General features: G+C 42.1%; 1 protein-coding gene across 3 annotated transcripts in view; it reads right to left on the bottom strand.

Annotated features, from left to right (window-relative positions):
- Positions 1-13,550, bottom strand: part of ccdc88c (coiled-coil domain containing 88C) — a 122,558-nt gene that overhangs the window by 22,178 nt on the left and 86,830 nt on the right. The window contains exons 21-26 of one of the 3 annotated variants that reach the window (XM_060934194.1): positions 10,750-10,893; positions 6,230-6,416; positions 5,838-5,983; positions 5,662-5,751; positions 5,243-5,532; positions 2,203-2,782 (exon numbers count right to left, since the gene is read on the bottom strand). In XM_060934194.1, the coding sequence (XP_060790177.1) occupies positions 2,610-2,782; positions 5,243-5,532; positions 5,662-5,751; positions 5,838-5,983; positions 6,230-6,416; positions 10,750-10,893 (1,030 nt within the window). In that variant the 3' untranslated portion in view covers positions 2,203-2,609. Of the gene's footprint in view, positions 1-2,202; positions 2,783-5,242; positions 5,533-5,661; positions 5,752-5,837; positions 5,984-6,229; positions 6,417-10,749; positions 10,894-13,550 lie in introns of those variants that run through there. The other 2 variants (XM_060934195.1, XM_060934193.1) reach the window with 2 other exon arrangements.

The raw sequence follows: 13,550 nt of genomic DNA, 5'->3' as shown, positions 1-13,550 counted from the left end.
ATAAGATTATCAAAAATCTTATAAGTTTTTGCCAGCATTTCTCAGGAGAATAGCATTAATTTTACAGCATGGATAGCGATAACGACAGTCTTCACAGCGAAAGCGAGTTTTACTACCCTGAGGAAGAAGAAATAAAATAAAAAACAAAACATTTCAGGAGAAAGCTAAAAACCTGGAACTGTTGCTAACGCTGAGCAAAAACATGGCTGAATCCTGAATGACTCCTATTTGTATAAATAGGGGACTACATAGGCGGCAAAATGTAGTTGTTTTCCTGCCATGGAAGTGCACTTGTATACCGAGGAGGAAGCAATTTGCATTACAGCCGTGAATGAGGATTCAAAATGGCAGCTTGCCTCAGCTCGGTTTTCCCTTTTGGGCGCTCTCGTTTTCTGTTAGAATTTGGTAAAGAAAAAATATATATATATTAATTTACCAGCTTAAGGGGGGCGGCACGGTGGTGTAGTGGTTAGCGCTGTCGCCTCACAGCAAGAAGGTTCGGGTTCGAGCCCCGTAGCCGGCGAGGGCCTTTCTGTGCGGAGTTTGCATGTTCTCCCCATGTCCGCGTAGGTTTCCTCCGGGTGCTCCGGTTTCCCCCACAGTCCAAAGACATGCAGGTTAGGTTAACTGGTGACACTAAATTGACCGTAGGTGTGAATGTGAGTGTGAATGGTTGTCTGTGTCTGTCAGCCCTGTGATGACCTGGTGACTTGTCCAGGGTGTACCCCGCCTTTCGCCCGTAGTCAGCTGGGATAGGCTCCAGCTTGCCTGCGACCCTGTAGAACAGGATAAAGCGGCTAGAGATAATGAGATGAGATGAGAGATGAGACCAGTTTAAGGCCGGTCCGTATGGTGAAACACCGTGACCTTGGCCTTGAATACTGACCAAGGGCAGTACTTTCAAGACCTCGGTCACGGTATTTCACCATACGGACCTCCCAGCTGGTAAATAACATATTAGTGACATATTTATGGAATAAGAACAAAACAACCAGCTGATGTTCACCAAGTATCAGCTTTTTTCCCCCCCAGTTTCAGCCATTCAATTACGATACATGATGATCCAGATCTAACTTGTATCATACCTTCCCTGACTGACTGTTACTCCGACGGTTTCAATGCACCATGTTGCATCATAAAATTTTTTTTTTTTTTACCAGGGGACCGGTGTGTATTATGCGTATGGCGTGTAAGCGCCTCTTAACATGGTGGCACTTTACCGTGAACACAGTATAAGGAAGGAGGTAAAGCGGACTTGCCCGATCAGCAACAATCTCCACACGGAACTACTCAGGCAGTTACGCACTGGGCGCTTACATGGACGTGGAATGGAGCATGTCCAAATGTAGAACATTCACATGGTGGCTCGCTGTCGCCGCAGTGTTGGAATAACAAGAGATAGTTAAAACAAAAGACCACATTTTCAAGATTGACAAGTCTTTTTTATTGTAGCAGCAACTTTTACAGGCGTGTCAGCAATATTGTGGACGCAGCGGTAAGGAAACGTTTTGTGTCGGCACGATACGCTGAAAAGGCCAAGTTAGAACCCTGTATACCTTATACCAAATAACCCCAAAACAGATAAGAACGTGACAATTTTGGGGGCATTTGGCTGGTCCCCAGTAGGAAAACTGCATTTTTTTTTTTTTTTGCTCAAAAAAACAAACAAAAAATCTTTTTTAATAAATAAAAGCTGCTATTAGATTTAGATGTAGCATAGCATTAATTGGATTATTAATTTATAAATCTCAGTGCAAGGTCCTCACAATGATAGGAAGACTAATGAGTGTGTGAATATGGAGTTATAGAGTCTGACAGCGGCAGGGCAAGGCACAGGTTGCAGGAAAGGAGGCGTACAGAGTAAATAAGAGATCACACTGCAGGGACATGGAATAGGCCATTGCTCATCCTGACATTTCTATAAGGAGACCCTTCCTCTGATTAACTTATCTTGTCTCACTCAACATGCACAATCTGATTTATATCGACTGGCCTTAGAACACCGAGGCCACACATTTCTGTGATGGCCGTCACAGTGTCCCATTTATCATCTTCCTCACCCTTTACTTGTATTGATCCATACACACACACACACACACACACACACACACAAATATGCATGGTGGCACACATTATTAATGGCGTGACAGCAAAGCCAAATGCATTCGAAGGCTCTGTTTCAACACAGTGTTACTTACTGCTACTCAGTGTCTTGGCCTGGCATCAGCAGTCCCAATAAGAGCATTCATACAGAGTTCAGCCTGTGTGTGTGTGTGTGTGTGTGTGTGTGTGTGTGTGTGGTTGATTAGTATCTGGATGGAAGTAGTGTCCTATATTTTCACCAATTTGGTATTTTTTTAAAAAAAATAATGGTTCCTGGTGTTCACTAATATTTATTAGTGTATAAATATAGATGTGTTGTCAAAAATATTAAAATGCTAAAATCAGTGATTAACTTTTAAAAAAAACTATATATTTTTAATAGTAAAAGAGAAAAATTACAAAATATTGGTAGATTGTTTTGAAAATTATAAAAAAAAAAAAAAAAAAAAATAATGTGCTGATGGTGACAATTGTGATTTAAAAAAAAATTAAATTAAATAAAAATTCTAAAAATGGCCGATCTGTGAGAGAGCCTCATAGGAGTTAGGAGGCATGATGACATCAGCAGAGGCCCAGAATCGGAGGCGTTTGCTTAGAGAGGGCCGGGAAGGTGGTGATGTCCGTGGAACCCGAATTTTCTCCTGGCTCTTACTCCGCAGAAAAGGGAGCCGCTTAGCTGCTGTGCATGTGTGTGTGTGGTAGGGGTTAATGTACACACGAACACAGACAGGGAGAAAGAAAATCAGTGGGAGAGAAGAAAAGAGTCAGAAAGTCGTAACTATTGATGTCCAACACCTTTGAAGAAATAATAGCATTTAGAGGATTAGATGAAATGGCATGCAAGATTACAAAAAGGTTTCTGTTAATTATTTGGAGAGAATTTTAATAGATAGAGGACATGCTGAATGATGCTAAAGATTAAAAGAGGAGAATAATATTCTGGAGGAATATATAGATATGCAGACTATACACAAGACACCCCCTTGTGGAATAAGATGGTGAATATTTCACTTTCAACAAAACCGAACCAGCATTTGAGAAGGCCGTTTGATCAGCCTGTGTGCTTTAATAAAAGTAATTACAGTGCTGTGAAAAAGTATTTGCTCCTCTGCTGATTTCTTCCATTTTTGCTCATTTGTTACATTTAAGTCTAACATAAGATAAAGACGACATAAGTAAACACAAAATGCAGCTTTTAAAATGGTCACACCATTTATTAAAAGTAAAGGGTTAATCAAAACCTGCATCACCCATGTGAAAAAAGTAATTGCCCCCTTAAACCTCATAACTAGTTGGGCCACCCTTGGCAGCAACAACTGCAATCAAACATTTGCGATAACTTGCAAGGAGTCTTTCACATCACTGTGGAGGAATTTCTGCCCACTCTTCTTTGCAGAACTGTTTCAATTCAGCCACACTGGAAGGTTTTTGAGCCTGAGCTGCTTGTTTAAGGGCTTGCCGCAGCCTCTCAATTGGATTCAAGTCAGGAGTTTAACTAGGCCAGTCCAAAACCTTAATTTTATTTCTTTTGAGCCATTCAGAGGTGGACTTGCTTGTGTGCTTTGGATCATTGCCCTGCTGCATAACCCAGCTGTGCTTGAGCTCATGACCTGATGGGTGGACATTCTCCTTCAGGATTTTCTGGTAGAAAGCAGAATTCATGGTTCCATCAATTATGGCAAGTCTTCCAGGTCCTGAAGCAGAAAAGTGGCCCCAGATCACCACACCACCGCGTTTGACTGTTGGTATGATGTTCTTATTTTGGAATGCTGTGTTAGCCTTACACCAGATGTACCGGGATCCATGTCTTCCAAAAAGTTCTATTTTTGACTCCTCAGTCCACAGAATATTATCCCAAAAGTCTTGGGGGTTATCAAGATGCTTTTTAGCAAATGTGAGACGAGCCTTTGTGTTCTTTTTGGTCAGCAGTGGTTTGCACCCTGCAGCTCTCCCATGGGTGCCATTTTTGCCCAGTACCTTCCTTATTGTAGAATCATGAACACTGACCTTAACTGAGGCAAGCGAGGCCTGCAGGGTCTTTAGTTCACCAAGGTTCTTTTGTGATGACCTGGATCAGTCGTCGAAATGCTCTTGGTTGAATTTTGGAAGGCTGTCCACTCCTGGGAAGGTTCGGCACTGTTCCAAGTCCCCCCCCATTTGTAGCCGTCACTGTGGTTCACTGGAGTCCCAGAGCCTTGGCAATAGCTTTGCAACCCTTTCCAGACCAACAGATTTCAGTTTTGTTGCGCATCTGTTTTTTACTCCATGGCATCTTTTTAAGATCTGTTAACCTGCTTCACATTGCCAGCCTGGCTCCATTTATGTGATATTTAGATTGAACAGGTTGGTCGGTAATCATGCCTGGGTGCGCCTAGTGAAATTGAACTCAATTATCAACAAGACGACATGGTCATTACTATCCCCCCGCCATGAGCATTTTATGAAGACCTCTTAACACTTACACCCTTATAAGCCCATTGCTTTAACATTGATTTATGATGTTGTAAGTGCTACGACACGTTCATAAAAGGCTACCCAGCTTTTTTCAGTATGAGCATGCAAATTTTCATTGAGAAAACTTGTCCAGAAAACTTGAGTCCACTTGTACAAAGTCCAATAATGAAAATCAAGGGCCATAACTTTGAAAATAATTTCTCTTAAATGATTTTCGAACTCAGCTTAGATCATGAATAGTAATATGAGCACGCAAAGTTTCACCGATGCAGCTTATGTAGTTTCTGAGAAAACTTGTCCAGATTGAAAAGGGACAGACGGACAGACTCCATTCCTATATCCCCCTGCGCACTTCACAGTGGGGGATAATAATTAAATTTGGTTAATTGTTGTTTGATTGGTTGAGGGGGGTAATTACTTTTTCATAAAGGGCCAGGTAGGGTTGGGTAACTCTTCCCCCAATCAATAAATGAAATCATCATTTGAAAACTGCATTTAGTGTTTATTTGGGCTATCTTTGTCTAATATTAAAATTAGTTTGAGGACATGAAACATTGAAGTGTGACAAATGTACAAAAAAATAGAACAAATCAAGAAGGGGCAAATACTTTTTCACAGCACTGTATGCATCACAAGGTGAACAGTCTGTTGAATTCCTTCAAGGAACTAAGCAGAATATACTCACCTTTGTTGTTTGCTGTTGGGGATAAGATTGGGGAGGAGTGGACATGGTTTTCCTCCACTGAGATACTGCTTGGGGAGTCCACACTGAGGCAAGTCTGGTGAGGGGGCAGCGAAGGTGAAGGAAGCATTGGGCTGGTGGGGGAACAGTTTAGAGGGTGAGGGATCTCGGGCAGAGGGATGTCTGGGGCACTTCGGATCCGCTCACGAGAGGTCTCCTGCCTCTCCCGTGACCCGTCTTTCTTGGGCTTCATGAATTTGGCGAGAGCTTTAGCCCCCACCCAGTGGCTCTTCCTGTGACGGACACATTCACAAAGCAGAGGAGATAAAAAGCAGTTCTTTGGTAGCATGGGTTAAACATGAGCAAATTCTTTAGCCTGCATAAAGTCTTGCTTTGTCATAGCATAGTCAGGATGAGCTCACTTTTTAGGAATTGGGTCATAGAACTTGTACTGATCCATGATCTTCTCCTCCAATTTCTCTTTCTGCCTCCGTAATGAATTCAGCTTATCACTGCAGAGCACAGAGAGCCGGCTTAAAATTCATACACCACGCAACGGGCTGAAACTAACCACCAAACTACTGTTGTGCACACTTACATGTACTGTTTCTGCTCCTCATGGTACAGCTCCTTGCTCTCCATGGACCTTTCCAGTAGTGTCTGGTTCTGCTGGCTCAGTATCTGGATCTGGCTCAGCAGGTGGTGGTTCTCCTCCTCCAGATTCCCCTTCAGCCGAGTTAACAGCTGCACAAACAAAGTCTTTCACACTCAGCCACTGCTTCCTATCCACGTTCTCACCCTCACGTGAATTAGCCAAGCAAGCACGGTTAACACAAATCTCATGATAAGTCTTCAAAAAAGTCTGTGCTGAAGATTTAATCTATTCTATCGAAGAAAACAAGTTTGCTGCATTATCAGCGACTGCTTTCATAAGTGGGCTGGGAAATTTCCTGGCGATTCCAAGTGGCAGTCACTTGCTCGCTCTCTCACCTCACAGTGGTTGTCCAGTTTGGTCATGGAGATGTCCAGACCCTGGTGCTTCTCTTTGAGTTGGTCAAAGCGTGCCTGCCAGCGGTTCAGCTCCAGCTGTGACTCATTCAGAGAAGTCTTTAACTCCTTGCTCTGAAGCTGCAGCCCGTCATATTCTTCACGCAAACGTGTATGTTTTTGCGACAGTCTGCAAATACAAAGGCAGCTCTTACACCTCATGGTCACAGAATTCCATGCAACAAGCATCAATTTAATTTACAAACTCTCTTTCCCCCCCAGTTCCACAGAAAACACGAAACATGCGACACAGCCATGATTTCAGCAATAACACATCAAGCAACCTTTGACATGACGCACTCAATTCTACACATCTGGCTCAGTTAATTCCTCAGATCAATCCTATGGTGTGTATGGGTCCAACATTTTCAGCTCCCCTCTTACAGCTGTATGTCCTACTGGCAACTAGTTCCCATTCACTGTCCGATGCGTAAAAATTAAAGAAAAAACATCTAACCATGGTTTTATCTTATCCCGTCACATCCGGTCTTATTCCCTCATCAAATGCGCATAGAAACATTATCTCGTTCATTATCTCTAGCCGCTTTATCCTGTTCTACAGGGTCGCAGGCAAGCTGGAGCCTATCCCAGCGGACTACGGGCGAAAGGCGGGGTACACCCTGGACAAGTCGCCAGGTCATCACAGGGCTGACACATAGACACAGACAACCATTCACACTCACATTCACACCTACGGTCAATTTAGAGTCACCAGTTAACCTAACCTGCATGTCTTTGGACTGTGGGGGAAACCGGAGCACCCGGAGGAAACCCACGCGGACACGGGGAGAACATGCAAACCACACAGAAAGCCCCTCGCCAGCCACGGGGCTCGAACCCGGACCTTCTTGCTGTGAGGCGACAGTGCTAACCACTACACCACCGTGCCACCTAGAAACATTATATGTTGAAAAAAAAAATGCTTTTGAAGTAGCACAGATTGCATTTAATTATTTAATCTGTGGTTAGGTAGGTAGTTTTAGAGGCTAATAGTTACATATGTTCCATAGACGAGTGTTTTACTGGGAAATACGCCACTCTTATTTTTCATACAAACTACATCCGGGATATCGAGTGACATTTGTGTGTGTCACTTGTGAGGAAATTGATTAATCGTTTTGATAAATTTGGGTACCTTTTTGTTTGGGAATGTCTCATTATAATAAAAAGAAAAAAATATATATCTCCCACATTGGTTTGAAGATACGAGTTTTATTTTCTCGTGTTGAACTATTCGCATTTTTCATACAAAATACATCACAGATCTGAGTGACGTATTTAAATAATATTGGCTGGCTTTGAGTGGTCTATCAGATACATTTCATTCAACTAGCAGGATACTGAACAAGTCAAAGGCGAGTTCGATATCATACTAGCTGAATTAAATATATCTGATAGACCACGGAAAAAAGCCAGCCAATATTATTATTATATACACACACTTCGTTATCAGCTTTCTCGAAGGCCAACGCTAGCTGACCTGCGACTCAGTGCTGTTAGCACGGCAGTTCAGTTAGCTTCCAGCCGGTGTAGCAGTAGCGTTAGCAAAGGCTGACACTAGCTTATCTACAACTCTGTGCTGTTAGTACGGCAGTCCAGTTACCTTCCAGCTGGTGTAGCCAATGACCAATTGCAAATTGGCCCCAAGCTAGCGCAGTCAAGCTGAATATTATTATTTTCCCTGTGTAATTTACCTAGTTACTTTTAAAATCCCCATCAACAACTACACACAACGGAGCGACCTGGCAGCCAAAATTCTCTCAAAATCTTCCGCTTTTAACAAAGTAAAGCTTGCAGCCATGTTTGTTTAAAAATTGTCACTCACTAGCGCAGAAGTTTTACATCTCTGACGTGTCTCTTTTCCAGTTTTTCAATGTCTGTTGGTATGTTTTTCTCTAGTAAATGTGTGTGAAGAATATATAATGAAGTTTTGGTAGCCTTTCGAGTGTTCAGCATGTCTTTAGTTTCAGTTTATTTATTTAGTGCTTAAACCTAGCACTGGATTAGCCTCGTCTTCTCTCTTTCCCGGCCGACAAAGAAATGCTTGTGCACATGCGCAGCAGAAAAGTTTTGTGTCATTGGATCCTCACATGAGCTCTGACGTGTGACATCGTGTTGTCTAGACAATGTGCAATATTATAGCGATATTGCACGCTCATTCTCCATTGGGGAGAGTGGTGCAATACATGGAGGATAAGCGATACAATAAGAATATTGCATGCCATCAATAAAGCCGCTAGAAGGGAATAGAATACATGTTTTTATTCCATGGAGAAAGTGGCCCGTATGTATAATAATTCTCAATATGTCACTTGTGAGGAAATTGATGAATCATTTTGATAAATTTGGGTACCTTTTTGTTTGGGAATGTGTCAATATAATAAAAAGAGGAAAAAAAAAATAAAAATCACACGTTGGTTTGAAAATATGAATTATCTTCTCATGTTGAAAAACTCGCATTTTTCATACAAAAAAAAAAAAACCATCGCGGATCTGAGCGACATTTTCCAATATTTCACTCCGATGACGTTACTCCCAGGGTTTTCTGGCTGACTCGACACACACTGTCAAAATGCCAAACTGGTTCAAAATTAAAATATTTTTGATTAACTTGTGCATTTCTTTTGTGGATGTGTCCATATAATATAAATACCATTACACGGTTGCGCAAAGATACGAGTTTATCTTCTCATGTTGAAAAATATTTCACTCATGAAATATACATTCACCACTTGAAGACAAACTTCATATCTTTGTGCGATGATGTAATATCTTCTATATAGCTCACACAAGAGCTACTGTAGCACAAACTACTGAAAAAGTTAATACTGGCTAAAACAGAAAGGTGTCAGCATTCACTTTTTCAGCAGTCTGTGCTACAGTAGCTCTTCTGTGGGACTGGACCACATGCACTAGCCTTCGTGCCCCATGCGAATCAACGACGCTTCGACACCCATGACCCTGTCGCCGGTTGTCCTTCCTTGGCTCACTTTTGGTAGGTACTAACCACTGCATACCGGGAACACCTCACAAGATGTGCCATTTTGGAGATGCTCAGACCCAGTCATCTAGTCATCACAATTTGGCCCTTGTCAAAGTCGCTCAGATCCTTAAACTTGCCCATTTTTCCTGCTTCCAACACATCAACTTCGAGAACTAGCTGTTCTCTTGCTGCCTAATATATCCCACCCCTTGGCAGGTGCCACTGTAATGAGATACTCAGTTATTCACTTCGCCTGTCAGTGGTCATAATGCTCTGGCGGATCGGTGTACAGTGTCTTAATAAAAATAATAATGAAACTTTATCTTCAGAAGCCTGAACCAGTTTCATTCATGCTAACCTTACACTAGGCCTTCTATCTATCCGGGCTTGGGACCGACACTACATACGCATTGCCATGTACAACCTTAATGCCTGGGCATTTTACCCAATCTGCACGTCTTTGGACTGTGGGGGAAACCGGAGCACCCGGAGGAAACCCACACAGACACAGGGAGAACATACGAACTTCATACAGAAAGACCCGCATCAGTCGTGGGGTTCGAACCTGGAACCTTCTTGCTGTGAGGAGACAGTGCTCACCACTACACCACCGTGTCGCGAAAAATAAAGAAACCTTTAAGTTCAAACTTGACTGTAGTAATCAATTTGAGTCACAGCATGAATAAACAGAAATGGGCCATCATTAACAAGGTGCTAGTTCAGCAGTGGCCTGACTCCATTCTTTTTTTTTTTTTTAATGGTTTATTTCTTGCTTTCCAAATACAATTTTGGCTCTTCATCCTGAAAATCTAATCAAATCTATATAACTATATAAAAAATACTATTTAAAAATACTGTATAAACACTATATAAAAATGTAATAGATAATAAAAAGCTATAATAGAAAATAAAAAAAATAAAAATAAAAATAACCCCCCCCAATAAAACTAGAGAAAATAGTAAAGGCCTATTCTAGGAAGCGTCGAGAAAGTACGCCTTGGTTTTCCATTCATTACATTCAGATGCTCAACAAGGCCAGAACAGCTGGGACTACTATGAAGGTTTCTTCATATAATCACTCTTTACAGCTGTTGTGAGCAGAAAAGCATCTCAATACTGAATCTGATGTTTGATGTGTAGATAAGTGAAGCTCTTGACCTCCATCTGCATGACTGCTCTGCTGCTACATCACTAGTTGACTCTATAATTTCATGAATGTGCAGACAGACAATTAATTAACCATTTGTGCTCATCAACAAGTGACAACAGTAGCAACCGCTACATGCCTACAAGTAACAAAGTACAAGTGACACAACCAAAGGTTAGAGTGGGAACAGGGACTAATACTACAGTACTGCTCACAACCTTAAAGCAATATTACAGGTCTAACCAGCAGGGGGCAGCATCAGCTGCCTAATAAAGCACCAGCATACCGTTTTGGCTTGTTGGTGTGCGCGAGAGATTATTTGGAAAGACTGACCTCTCCATCTCTTCTCTCAAGCTGCGGTTCTCTCCCATAATCCGAGTGTTCTTTCGAATCTCCTCTTCCAAACTCTCCCTCCCTCTCTGCAGAGATGCCTCCAGTTCCTCCACAGCATCCTTCTGTTTTAGAAGCAGTATATATCTGCACAAACGCACATTATAAAAACAGTTTAATATGGACAACACATGCTTACTGACCCTGTTACACAAGAATACACTTATACTCTTCATACATCACCACAGCAAAGCAACAAGGAGCGTTATTGCGGGGGGGTTGAAGAATCCATGAAATATTGAGTGTGTGTGACATGTGGTGTAGAGAATAAGGAACGGTATCCCATCAGGCCTTTGAAGTTCCTAGACGGCTGGTATTACAGCTGATTGGCCATGTGACAGCCGTCTGCTTTAACCTAAAGCCCGAGGCCTCTAGAGACTCACTACTGCATTATTCATGAGAGCACGCGTGCGTGTGGTGTCTAAGTCTGACTAAACACTAGTCTGCTTTTCACAACAAGCCTATAAACATCAGAGACAATTTTCCATGGAGCACAATGGAAAAAAGTAACACAACAGGCAGCCACGCATGCTCATTAACGTGTATTGCATGTCATGATTTAAAAATAAGGAGGTACAGGGAAGTTTCCACAGTGCCTCACTTTCAGCACCAACAGAATGAGCTGGTCAACATGCATCGATGTAACACGTGCTCAAAAATTGTGATAACGAGAGTTATTAAAACTTCTATACATTGCACTTCTCTGATATAGTACTTTGACTGTGGCACAAGCATTGGTTCCAGATGGTCTCTCTCTCTCTCTCTCTCTCTCTCGTTTACAAATACCCTGTCCACACTAGGGATTTTGTACCGAAATGAAACTACTTTCGTACCGCAACACCTGTCCACACTAGCAACTATACCGGTACTGTAGCGGTATAACTGTATAGGTACGAAACCCACAAATGTATGGGTTTCGTACCGGTACAATATCGGTACTGTAGCGCTTCGCTGTAGTGTGGACAGATGAAGCGGTTCTGTATCGATACAAATATAATGCGCAAGCGCAATGAACCGTTCCTATGTCTTCCGGGTTATTCATACAATACGCATGTGCTTTCCAGCTGTAAATAAAACTTCAAAATGGCTCAAAACGACTGTGGAGCTACATGGAGCCAAGAAAGGGGGGAGAAAGGGAGAGGGGGAGGGAGGGAGGGAGGGAGGGAGGAAGAAAGGAGGAAGAGGGGAAAAGGGAGAGAAAGAGGGAGAAAGTGAGGGGGGAGAAAGGAAGATTCGTTTTCTTTCTCAACTGCCTCGCGCGTTTTATACGATTCGACTGAATAAATGACCACCAGAAATACAGACTGTACATTGACAACAAAAAGCACACACACGTTGTTTCATCCGCCATATTCTCGGAAGGAAGTTACTCGGTAACCACGGAAACATTTCGTGCACGCGCATTTCAACTTCCGTGAAAGAAAACCGCAAACATTTCTCGCTAGTGTGGGCAGATGCACTAAACTGTACCGGTATACTTTGTATTGATACAGTTATACCACTTTCGTACCGGTATAAGTGTGAACACAGCAAAAGAATGGCATTGGGGGGGGGGGGGGGGGGGGGAAGACCCCCACACATCCAGTACATAATCATTCTGTGGGTGGAAAAGCCCTGGTGATGAGAGAGCCAAGAGGAGAATGGCCCCACAGGTTTGAGCTGACCAAGTACAGCAACTCTAATAACTCTTTACAACTGTAGTAATCAGAAAAGCATCTCAGAATGCACAAAAACCTGAACCTTGAAATGGGTTAGCTACAACAGCAATGCTTTTGACTGATGTTTAGATTAACTGAAGGTCTTGACCTGTATCTGCAGGATTACTCTGCTGCCACATGATTGGCTGATTTGAGTACACACACGCAGGATAGATACTTAAGTTAGTCTACAAAAATCGAGTCATACGTGAGCTGATAGCCAACAAGGCGCGTGGTGCCGAGACGTCTATAAACCATGTACGATGAGATTGAGTGGAATAACCGTTTTATTCTAGCCACATTTCACTGGATTTTGAGAAACAGAGCATTTTTATTTTTGGCAAATTCGATAAATAAAACTTTATATAAAATTCCGACAAAATCATTTCCGTGTAAAACGTAAACAAACCGGAGAAATGACGGTAGCAATTTGTGAAAAATGCTATAATAATAATAATTCTTGTGGGGGGAAAAATGTTATCATCAAATACTTTTATTCCATATTTTGCTGCTTTTTTTTTGGGGGGGGGGGGGGGGGGGGGGGTTTGTTGTTTTCGAGTAGTTTTTATTTCGTCCTCGGTTGGTTCAGCAACACGCTCCGCCATTTTGTTTTTCTCTACTCACGGTATATGAGCTGATAACCGAGTAGTAGATTAGCACGCGATTGCTCATATCCAGTGAATGTGGATAGAATAAAAGTAGATGGATGATAAAATTAATGGTGTGGGTTGATTAGGAGTTCCATTCCCACTAAGATTGCTCTGGCTGCTGAAGCAAAGTGAAATGGTTTCTAAGGATATTTTACACAAACCACAACAGAGCCATTTTATAAATGGTTTCTTTTAAATTTTGCAGGACCGGAGTGAACAGAAGCTCTCTACATGAACACGCAGATGTGTGCACTGTCTAAGCAATTGTTTAGATATTTATTTTTTTTAAAAAAAAGGTAGAATGCATGTTTAAACCCTGAATGGCACTAAATTATTTGGTGTGCTTGAGCTTTGATCATTGCCATTTCATTCCTATTGTTCTATCAGCAGTCCTCCT

This window comes from Neoarius graeffei, chromosome 11 (assembly GCF_027579695.1).
Source record: "Neoarius graeffei isolate fNeoGra1 chromosome 11, fNeoGra1.pri, whole genome shotgun sequence".
Classification (NCBI taxonomy): Eukaryota; Metazoa; Chordata; class Actinopteri; order Siluriformes; family Ariidae; genus Neoarius; species Neoarius graeffei.
Note: the sequence above shows the minus strand (reverse complement) of the source record. Positions and strands in the feature narration are given on the sequence as shown.